This window comes from Toxorhynchites rutilus, chromosome 1, assembly GCF_029784135.1.
Source record: "Toxorhynchites rutilus septentrionalis strain SRP chromosome 1, ASM2978413v1, whole genome shotgun sequence".
Lineage (NCBI taxonomy): Eukaryota > Metazoa > Arthropoda > Insecta > Diptera > Culicidae > Toxorhynchites > Toxorhynchites rutilus.
In genome coordinates, this window is record NC_073744.1 from 62608628 (window position 1) to 62620840 (window position 12213).

The 12213-nt window shown below is 38.2% G+C and overlaps 1 protein-coding gene across 3 annotated transcripts in view; it reads right to left on the reverse strand.

Moving 5' to 3' along the window:
- LOC129762011 (sodium-coupled monocarboxylate transporter 1) overlaps nt 1-12213 on the reverse strand; it is a 79565-nt gene that overhangs the window by 19054 nt on the left and 48298 nt on the right. Inside the window, exon 1 of one of the 3 annotated variants that reach the window (XM_055759947.1) lies at nt 8576-9132. The exons of the other annotated variants lie outside the window; for them this stretch is intronic. Coding sequence (XP_055615922.1) covers nt 8576-8590 — 15 coding nt within the window. The 5' untranslated portion in view covers nt 8591-9132. Of the gene's footprint in view, nt 1-8575; nt 9133-12213 lie in introns of those variants that run through there. 3 annotated transcript variants of the gene reach the window in all.

Sequence of the window (12213 nt, forward strand, 5' to 3'; positions counted from 1 at the left end):
ATGCAATTTGATGTGACACACCCTTTAGTAAGCGCTTCTGTAGGCACTCCTTAAGGTAAACCTGCCCGTTTACCGTGCCGGTCATCACGAAGGAGGCGCTCCGCTTTCCGCAAGAGCAGATCGCTTGCCACACCATGTACTTTTTGGCAAACTTGGATAGTTTCTGCTTGCCAATTTACTCCGGAACGCTGAATTTGTCCTCTGCGGAGAAGAACAACAGGCCCGGCAGCTGACGAAAGTTCGCTTTGACGTAGGTTTCGTCGTCCATTACCAGGCAATGCGGCTTCGTCAGCATTTCGGTGTACAGCTTCCGGACTCGCGTCTTCCCCACCATGTTTTGCCTTTCGTCGCGGTTAGGAGCCTTCTGAACCTTGTATGTACGCAGGCCCTCCCGCTGCTTGGTCCGCTGGACGAACGAACTTGACAAATTCAGCTTATTGGCGACATCCCGGACCGAACTTCTCGGATCACGTCTAAACTGCTTAACTACGCGCTTGTGATATTTTTCACTGACGGAGCATCCATTTTTGCCGTTCTTCACCTTCCGGTCGATGGTTAGGTTTTCGAAGTATCGTTTTAGTACTCTGCTGACCGTGGATTGGACGATTCCCAGCATCTTACCGATGTCCCGATGTGACAACTCCGGATTCTCGAAATGAGTGCACAGGATTAATTCACGACGCTCTTTTTCGTTCGACGACATTTTTCCAAATTTACGAAAAATTGACAGTGAAGCATGGCCAACGTGATCTATACACTCTTATCTGATTATAAGCGAAAGCTGAAGATATAATTCCTAAAAATTAAATTTCTACAGCGTTTTTTCCGTGATGCAATTTGATGTGACACACCCTTTAGTAAGCGCTTCTGTAGGCACTCCTTAAGGTAAACCTGCCCGTTTACCGTGCCGGTCATCACGAAGGAGGCGCTCCGCTTTCCGCAAGAGCAGATCGCTTGCCACACCATGTACTTTTTGGCAAACTTGGATAGTTTCTGCTTGCCAATTTACTCCGGAACGCTGAATTTGTCCTCTGCGGAGAAGAACAACAGGCCTGGCAGCTGACGAAAGTTCGCTTTGACGTAGGTTTCGTCGTCCATTACCAGGCAATGCGGCTTCGTCAGCATTTCGGTGTACAGCTTCCGGACTCGCGTCTTCCCCACCATGTTTTGCCTTTCGTCGCGGTTAGGAGCCTTCTGAACCTTGTATGTACGCAGGCCCTCCCGCTGCTTGGTCCGCTGGACGAACGAACTTGACAAATTCAGCTTATTGGCGACATCCCGGACCGAACTTCTCGGATCACGTCTAAACTGCTTAACTACGCGCTTGTGATCTTTTTCACTGACGGAGCATCTATTTTTGCCGTTCTTCACCTTCCGGTCGATGGTTAGGTTCTCGAAGTATCGTTTTGGTACTCTGCTGACCGTGGATTGGACGATTCCCAGCATCTTACCGATGTCCCGATGTGACAACTCCGGATTCTCGAAATGAGTGTACAGGATTAATTCACGACGCTCTTTTTCGTTCGACGACATTTTACCAAATTTACGAAAAATTGACAGTGAAGCATGGCCAACGTGATCTATACACTCTTATCTGATTATAAGCGAAAGCTGAAGTTATAATTTCCAAAAATTAAATTTCTACAGCTTTTTTTCCGTGATGCAATTTGATGTGACACACCCTTTAAGAATTAATTATCAACAACATAATGTCATTATCCCTTATCATTATCTCTTACAAATAAAAAACAACGTTTTCACTGATGTTGCTCCAATGGTGGGCTAACATGCCCACCATCCTACAAAAGTAATGCCTACCAATTTTCTTTTGTAAGAAGTACCAATGATTAGTAGGGTAGAAAATGACTAGCGAATTGGTAACATTTACGAAAAAATTCGTCATTTATACTAAATGTTCCTCTCAGTGTACTATGTGTAGATTAAAAATTACAGGAGGGTTGTGTCCGAGACACAACGGTATAGTTGACGTAGGATTAGGTTGGGCTATCATTTGCATATTGATTTAACATATATTTGTAAAATTTTATTATTAAATTCTTTGATAATGATTTGGCGTGTGAATAAAATGATGAAATGTATATATGGAGGGTGAAAGAATAGATTCTCCATTGTTATTATCGCTTGACACCAACGTAACACGAAGCTAAATGCGTCAATGCTAAATTCGATTGGACTAACAATGCCTATTATGATCTCACGGCAGAACATATGGGAAATCACTTTTTCGCAATTTCCTTCAACATTCCTATGTCTCTCGCCTTATAAATCATCCTTGGGATGAACACAATGAATAAACAGCTCAAACGGAGGATCCGTACTCGCCAGGAATTACGATCCGAGTACGGAGTACTTTGCTTTGCTATTTGTGTTTCACAAACTCATGTCCGGAATAAAAAGCACGTTCAGAAGATGATTTTAAATCCGGACGGATCGGAAGTTAACGAAAAAAAAAATACTAAACGTGATATAATTATGATTTGCACTTATTTATTAAACGGTTTTATCCACCTTGGACCCGTTTGTATGTTTGTGACTTTGTAACTTTGTAACTTTGTCTGTAGCGCTGTACCACATTAATAGAAATTTAATCCCCTTCCTGTTAACCGTTTGATCTGAAATTTGGAACACATCTTTATCTCTGGTGTTAATCTTCGTATTCCATGATCTTGAAAATCCAGGATGGCGGCCGGTACAAAATGACAGATTATGTCCATATTTTCTCAATATCCCATCAATAATGATATCGAATGAAAGGGTAGAACCAGTAGACCACAGTTATTTATGGAAAATGTAAACCAAAAATGGAGGCCGCTACAAAATGACGGATTACATATTTTCTCAGAACTGCTTCAATGTGGGTATCAAATGAAAGGCTTGACTAGTAGAACACAGTTATTTATTATAAATGCAAATCCAAAATGGCCGCCTTCACAAAATGGTGCCATATATTTTTTTTCAAAAAACCTCATCAATATGGGTATCAAATGAAAGGGCTCGACTAGTAGAACATAGCAGATCATGAAAATTCCAAATCCAAGATGGCCGCATTCTCCAAATAACTAATATTTTTTTTTAAGTTTCATTCAGCTTGACCTGTTTGTATGTATGTTTGAATGTTTGTAGGGTTGTCCCACATCAATAGAAAAATGACCCCGTTCCTTTTGACTGTCATTATAAAGCTGCGTATTCCAGATCTTGAAAAATTCAACTTAGCCGCCGCTGAAAAATGGCATAATAAGCAACATAAATTCAAAAAGGTCGCCGCCACTAAATGTTCGACTATGTATTTTTTGCAATCCCCTCAATATCGGTATCAAATGAAATGATTTGACTGATAGAATACAGTACAACATGTAAATATTCCGAAGAAAATAATGTAAGAAATAAACGTTAGATTTTCATTATCTACAGTTATTTGTTTCATCATATACCTCATGATTTTATTTTAGTCTCATAATTGCCCTAGATTAATGAAGGGACGGATGTGATAATTACTAACTGTTACTTGCCTAATTATTTTCTAGCTTTTAGTACATTAAACCGTTTAACTTAAAAAGTTGTTTTACTTATTTCATTTTCTAGTTTATAGTAAATTATCTGTATTATTAGTATACTTCTCTTCAATAAAAATCATTCAACTTTTTTTTATAAATTTTATTTCTTACCTAACTTTCTTTGGAATATTTTGATGATGTACTGTAGTCTATTAGTCAAATCATTTTATTTGTACCAATATTGAGGGGATTGCGAAAAATACATAGTCACCATTTTGTGGCGGCAACCATTTCGAATTTATGTTGTTCATAATGTAGTGTATTCTCCAAGTCAAGCCATTCAGCCATTTTTAGTAGCGGCCAAATTGACTTTTTCAAGATCATGGAATACGCAGTTTTATAATGCCAGTAGAATTAAAGGTATGTTCCAAATTTGTGATCAATCAGTGATCAAGAAAAGGATCGAATTTCAATTTATATGGGGCAACCCTACAAACACACACACACACACATACAAACAGGGCAAGCTGAATGAAGCCATTAAAAAGTAATTGTTTACTTGTTTATTGATGGGATTTAAAAAAAAATGGCACCATTTTGTGGTGGTGCCATTTTGGATTTGCATTTTTCATAAATAACTGTGTTCTACTAGTCAATCCCTTTCATTTGATATCCATATTGATGGGGTTCTAAGAAAATATGTTATCCGCCATTTTGTAGTGTGTAGTTTTTCAAAAAAAATAACATGGAAAAGTTTTTGGTAGAAAAACTTTTTTCATGTAAAAGTGCCCAACTTCCGATTTATGGGTGACTTGTTGCAAATTGTATGGGCTGATCATATCTTTTTTGCGTTGAATGGAAGAATAATATTCTACAAAGCTAATTAGTTTGAAATATATTCACTTGAAACATGACAAACATATTTTCATTGCTGTAGAAAATGACGCTTCCTCTGTGGCGGGAGAAATAAACACAGTAAAAATTATCAATAAAAATCAAATTATCCGCACCAAATGAATATTCTAAGTAAAAGTGTGACGAGTTTTTTACAAATGACAAAAAAATCGCGAGCGAAAACATATGGAAATTTTGAAAAAATACGTTTTTTGAGAAAAAGGAAATTAAATTTTTAAATTTTTTGACGTGGGACTACGTCTAACCGGAATATATGGGGGGTAAAATGAAAACATAAACACTGAACATGCAGGAAAAAAATGCAAGATTTCGAATGCTTATAACTCGAACATTTTCTACTGGATCGGAAAGGTGTTTGCATCAATTGATAGGGAATTTAATAAAATGTTATTTTAATAATTTAATAAAATGTTATTTTTCATTAGATAAATAATTGAATAACTGTAAAATGTTTAGCCAAACTGCCTCGTTTTGATTGGCCCGCTTTACGGTTTCCCCAACACAGACTTCAAAACCAAGCAGCCTTGGGGAAATCGGAATTGCAAATACATGAAAGTAGGGGGACTTTTGTTCTCTCCGAAATATGTTCCCTAACACAGACTTCAAAACCAAGCAGCGTTGGAGAAATCGACATTGCAAATACATGAAAGTAGGGGGAGCTTTTGTTCTCACCGAAATGTGTTTCCCTAACACAGACTTCAAATCCAAGGAGCTTGGCAAAATTGGCATTGCAAATTCATGCAAGTCGGGGGCATTTTTGTTCCGACTAAAATGTGTTTCCTCAACATAGGCTTCAGAATCAAGGTGTCTAGGGAAATTGGGATTGCAAATTCATTCAGCTCGGGAGTATTCTTGTTCCGACTGAATCTGTTTACCTATAAAGACTTCTAAACCAAGGTGTCTGGGGAAATCAGCATTGCAAATACATGCAAACCGCGAGTACTTTTGTACTCGCTTGCCTTTGTGCAGACTAGAGTGCGTTTCCCTAACACGGTCTCACAACGCAAATATATTAAATTCAATTGAATTCGGAAATTGTTTCATTCAATCAAAAATTTGATCAATACGAACAAATGATTACTAAGATAAGGTAGTCCCACGTCAACCTTGCGGTTATATCATAGATATAACCCACCCATTTTTTTTAGTGTTTTTCTTCAAAAACTATTTGGTATTTTTTTAATGACAATTTAAACAATTCTATCCTATTTATTTTTTATATTTTCTATCCTAATCGACTTTGTGTATAATCGAGTTCGTCCTGTATCATAGTATACACTGGAAGAACGGATTAAGGAACGCTACTCATTCACAAAAAAAAGATGCAGCAGCATTTTTTCATCGAAGAAGAAAAAAATCGTGGAATGGATCGTCTCCATAGCACAAGCTGGATTTTCTGTAAATAAAAAAAATTGAAATTCACAGATAGGAAAAGTCGACAAAAATCTCGGAAAGTTCGATTCCCTCAAACTCAGTATCTCATCTGAGAATGGATCAATGATGACCCAACAAATGTCTACATTATGGATGAGTCCTGCATAGAAAAATATTTTTTTGGTAAGCTCTAAATGCGTCCGATGATAGTTTGCATGTAGAATTTGGAATGTAAAAGTTAGAGCAAAAAACTGTTTTTTTCATGGTGACCCTTATGTAACTTAGAACAGAAGCGATAAATCGGTTGTATTATAAGATAGAAGTACAATTTGCTATGCAAAGTTGCTTAACATAACTGGAGCTACAACATTGTCGAACTATGTTTCACCTTTATCTATGAAGATAAGAAAGTTAGATTTTGATTTCACCTAAAATTTTGTTCACCCTTCTTTTGACAACATGAAAATGAGCGCTCCATCATACTTCATCGAAGATAGTTTTTGTCTAGAAAGTGATTGTTGAGCTCTAGATGCAAATTCCCATTTATATTCGTTCCCTGTACCATTGTGCACTGTATGGACTTGTGAAATAAATAATTGAATTAATAAAAAATTATAGGAGGCTGTGTCCAAGATACGACCGCATTGTTGACGTAGAACTTCGCTGTTTTTTTATAAAAGTCGCTTGTTTATACCTGCTTATACCTATTATTCTATAATGCTGTGAAATTTTAGAAACAACTGCTTAGTAGAATAATCTCTGAAATGGTTTTTTCATTGTAGAATTTGTTGACGATAATTGATTGATGATTCATTCTTGCCCTCGCAAAACAATACACTAGCTGATCGTAAGTCGCAATTTATTTCATGTCAATGCAATGAAAATTGACCTCGAACGCCTTTTTTTTTGGCCTTTTTCGCTATTGACATAGACTCGGCTAGACTCGATTATATACATGTTGCACCAGCACCATTATTCTACATCTCATAACTACATCAATATATCTTTGGCACCGCATGGAAACAACAACAATGACAACACTTGCAAGTATCAAATATCATGCTACATGTTATTTAGTATTGCCTCAAAGGAATCGCACCTCTATGCATCGTTCGTACAACGTAAACCAAGCGCCAAACAAGCGTTCGCCATTGCATGCATACAGAGCCATACATTGGTGGCTTGAAACTACTAGGAATATAAACACTTCTCATCATTCTGCGCTATTCTCAGAAGAAACGCTTCTGTTAATATTACTGTCCTCGAAAAAAGTTGCATTACTTTCTCATGCTCGAGAGAAGCGCAGCTGTCACCCTTAGTGGAGGAAGTTTTGCAAGGCAAGTGGCAAGTGAAACCTAATCACATACAAAAGTGAAAACTAATCACATACAAAATTCCAGATCGACATTAACTTTCTTGGTGACTAAACAAGCGAAATAAACTCTTTTTGTTAATATCAACAACTTCTAAAACAGTAGCAACGCTTCATTATCATCCATATTAGCGCAAATGCAATCCTAGTTGAAGGCAGTTTTGCGACTGGCACGCAAACCCAAATAGCTTATAACATTCCAGTAAGACATTCAAGTTGTTTGGTATTCCCCAAATATTTTTTTGACGCACAACCTTATGATGACGGAAAACAAACAATGTTAACTGCTTGGAAACAGACTGAATCATGCCACACAGCTTGTACTCTGCTGTAAACCCATCGATGCGAATTCGCTGATGAGTTTGTCAAGAGCGACCGCCGACACGCCGAAATCGCCTACTTCGCTGTTGTGCGATGCGGTGTCACGCTTTTCACTGCACCAGCATCGCGTGCATCATTGGATGACGCTTGCCTCGAAATATTATTGCCCCTGGCGATGCGTTCGTTTTTTTCAGGGCTCGTACCTGCCTTCCTCTTCTTCTTGCTCATCATACACTACGCGAAACATCCAATTGATGACGCGGAAAGAAAAGCACACAATACGAATAACGCGAAAAACGAACAGAAAAACCAAACGACGATATCCAAGTTGGATTACCACGGGTGGGGTCCAATCTTAGATCGAAGCGCAGCGAAAGCAAAGTGAACTGGATTGCTCAACAGTCCGATGCCGAATGAAAGTTTGCCTTAGCGAGATCCACTGTTTATACTCTAGGCAAGTATTCCCCTTCATTCTTCTACTTTTCCTTTGTTCATGGGGACTTTGAATCCTACGATTTACCCTCCGTTGGTCGTCGATAAGTTGCTCGTTATTGACAGGTCTGTTCGGGAAAGCACACAAATGGACAGAACAAATGTATGGGAAAATGGAAACGCCTCAAGTTTTCATGAATTTAATCCATCTACAAACCAGGGGATTCTAATGTATAGCATATTAAACAAATCTTACGGAATTTCCGATTCGTTTAGTATGTGAATCGCCAAAATCCGTTCGCGGCAAAAATAGTTATTAACGTTAACTTTATTTCATAAAAACGTGACCTGTTTTCTGATTTGGCACCCTTAATGAACGACGTAGTTCTACGTAAAAAAATCTTTTTTACCAAAAGTCTTGCCATTCAGTCTCACTACTTATGACGCACCCGTTAAGAACCGCTTGCTATCTTGGACGACAATAAGTTAGGCTACTGATGGTGATTGTAACGGTATGTGGACGCACATTACCCCAACTTCCACTAATCTCTAAATTATAAATCATTGCATTTTCCAACCATGCTAATCATTCCATTCGAGATTTAACTTGGCAGAGGATTGACATGAAGACATATCGTATACTCACATGAATTTTCGCCATCACTTTTCCCACTAATAAACAAAACGCGCAGCTAGAGATGCAAACGAACACCCGAAAAGGGATGCTCACATAACACAAGAGTCTATCAAGATCTCAATTTTTGAGCACTTACTGCCGCTCACAACTAGTTCTACCGCGTGTACATACAATTGCACTTGCGAAAAAACTGCCTTCCACCCTCACATAATTCTCTCAATATAAGACAACTTTACAGACTGTATTCTCATTCACGGAGGTGAGAAAAATTACTATCAATTGTGTCTAATTGCAGATCACCACTGGCAGAGCGACGTAATGAGAAAGAAACTTCATTTACGTCGTTCGAACTAATCATCATAGTTCATTTGAAGAATAAAAAACAAGTACTACTGATTCACTAGGACACTTCTCCAGAAATTGTACAGTGACGGATTCCGGTCACGACCAATCGCGGGAAAAAAAATCGAAATAATTATCCGGAGGAGTCCGTTCAGTCGCTGTGATCACTCAGAACTGAGGGTGCCAGGTTGTTTCGCAACGTACAGGTTGATCCGGTTCGTCTGCATCGGAGTAATCTTTTAATAGATCTGCTGTACCTAACATATATATAGCCTAATCGTTTGACGCGTCAACCTGCGATCATTACCAGCTATGAGTTTGCAATAGTTGCATTCCCCGTATACCATATGGCGGCGAAATCCCCACTCGATGCATGTTTACCGTTTCCGTCCGCGGCCCGCTGCCCATCGGGGACCATTGATCATATTTGCAATGACGAAACACGTGATTTCTGTCGCTATCAATGATGTGGTCAATAACATTCTGACGAACGCGAGCGAAATTTGAATACCGTATGGGGGGTAAAGTTTCTTTGTCGGATCGGTTGTAAACTAGTTTCGGTTCAGATGCTCGTTTACTTTGTGCGCACCTTGTTATTCTTCGTTATCACATCCACGTTTTCTTACTAAGCGCACGTTCATGGGTTCAATCGCAGAATTGTTCATTAATTGATCTTCTAATCTACCCTTTAAAATTATTTTTTACTATGAAATTTCAGTACTTCTACCAAAACTCGATATATGATATAAGATTATTTTCAGATACAATTCTCGTGCATGATTTTTCAAATCCATTTCCACTTTCGAACGACGATCAATTTCTTTGTTATTTTCAAAACAATCAATGAAAAACTTTCAATGAGTGTTAGGTAGATATCAGCGGTAGGAGCAAATTAATCAAACAATTGTGTTAATCGGAGGTCAAAAGAAAAGCAATGTAAAGCGATTATCACGTAAATGGAAATCGAATTTTTATTTTATCTTTTTTTTAGTTGCTCACAAAAATCGATTGAAGAATATTGTTCACGGAAGAATAGTTAATTCAATCTAGCCCTCGCGAGAACAATACACATGCTGGTCATACGCTACGATTTGTTTCTTCATGCCAGTACCAGCACTGCACTAAGTATGCAACGTGAACCTTTTCTTCTTTTTCGTTTTCGCGTTGACGGCAATGAGCTTCGTGCTCCGTTTTTGGGAATGGATAATGATTTCTGTATTTCTGTCTTTCTGTCTTTCTGTTTTTCTGTCTTTCTGTCTTTCTGTCTTCCTGTCTGTCTGATTCTTATGGACTCGGAAACTACTGAACCGATCGACATGAAAATTAATATGTAGGGAATTTTGGGGCCGGGGAAGGTTTTTGTGACAGTTTGAGACCCCTCCCCCCTCTCTAAGGGGGGGCCTAACATACAAATAAAACACAAATTTCTAAATTTCTGGAGAATTAATCAAGCAAATGAAACGAAATTTGCCGTGTGGAGGTTTCAAGGTGCATGATTCTATGGTGGTGAGATACCCCTCCCCCTCCCCATACAAATGAAACACAAATTTTTGCATTACTCGAGAATTAATCAAGCAAATGAAACCAAATTAGGCATATGTAGGTTTAAGGATGCAATGAATAATTCTATGGTGGTTAGACACGCCACCCCCCTCTCCAAAAAGGGGGGCTGCCATACAAATGAAACACAAATTTCTGCATTTCTCGAGAATTAATCAAGAAAATAAAACCAAATTTGGCATGTGGAGGTTATAGGGTGCAATAAATGTTTTTATGGTAGTGAGACACTCCACCCCCTCTCGAAGGGGGGGCTGCCATACAAATGACACACAAATTTCTACATTACTCGCGAATTAATCAAGCAAATGAAACCAAATTAGGCATATGGAGGTTTAAGGGTGCAGTAAATGATTCTATGGTGGTTAGACGCTCCATTCGTCATCGCGGATTGGCATTTCACTTTCAAATTTGTACGTTGTATCGAATCGTACGTTATATCGCATAATAAAGTACTCACAAACGTAGTCTAACGTAGTTGCTGTTTTAATAAAGTTAATGAATAACTTCAATCAGAAGACGAAGCCAGCCTTTCTCATGATGTTTCTCTTCGTACTGTTAATTCAAGCTTGATTCATTCAGAATCCGGAATCACAAAATCATCTGTATTTCGGAATTGATTGAAGGTACAAAACTTGTTTTAGCATCACAATACAGATAATTCATTGTTCTATCAGAAAAAAAATATTGAAAAAAGTTTTCCTTCACACTTTGGAAATGTGTACGTTATATCGAGGTAGAATGTACGTTATATCGAGTGACGTTATATCGAGTGTACGTTATAACGAGGGTACGTTATATCGAAGTTTCCCTGTACTCAGTTACAGGGGATTATATATTTGTTCCACCACCACCAAATATCTAATAAACAAAACACAAAACTATGATAACAACTTCAATCTACTTCTAACAAAGTATAAAATCAACAACGATGTGTGTGGTTGATTTCAAAATACACAAGCACTCTCCACTCCAGCTACAAAGTTCATTCGCCACTAAAAGTGCAATTAATCAATGAAGGGTTATGGGATTGAACCCAAAATTATTCGCTTGGTATACGAACCCGTGTCCAGCTTATGCGTCCTTCACAAGTAAAACTAAGCACCAAAAATGTGTTCTTCCGAAAATACTAGAAAAATAGTATGCAGCCAAACGAATGTGTACCACTATACATAAAGGGTGTACCGTTTAAAATATGTTCACACAAAATTCATACTCAAAATTTGAGTTTTCATCCGATTATCACCAAATTTTCAGGGAGTAAAAAGAAACAACTAGAGTATGTTTCGGAATCATTAATTTAATTTTTCTTGCCTTTATATCCGATTGCACGAACCTTGGCCTCACCGTATTCTGTTTCTCGTCAACTTTTTGGGAACTTCTGAACCCTTAACGTGCGTAGTCCAGCTCGAGTTTTGGTATTCTGCAAGAAAGTTATGCTCACATGCAACTTGTTAGCCACATCCTAAACTGAGGCCTTCGATGTCGATGGCGTCTTGTTTTTCCAGTTCGTCGCTTCTGATCAACAGTTAGACGTTCTTCGAACCGAATTATGACACCAGACACCGTTGAATTTGCGATTCCCAACTTTTTTCCGACGGCACGATGCGACAGATCTTCATTCTCGAAATACTTGGACAAAACTTTTTCGCGCACGCACTGTTCCTTCTTCACCATTTTGAAACAACATTTGCGCACCTGATGAAATTAACTCACAGAGTGTAAATAATACACATTAAACTATGTCT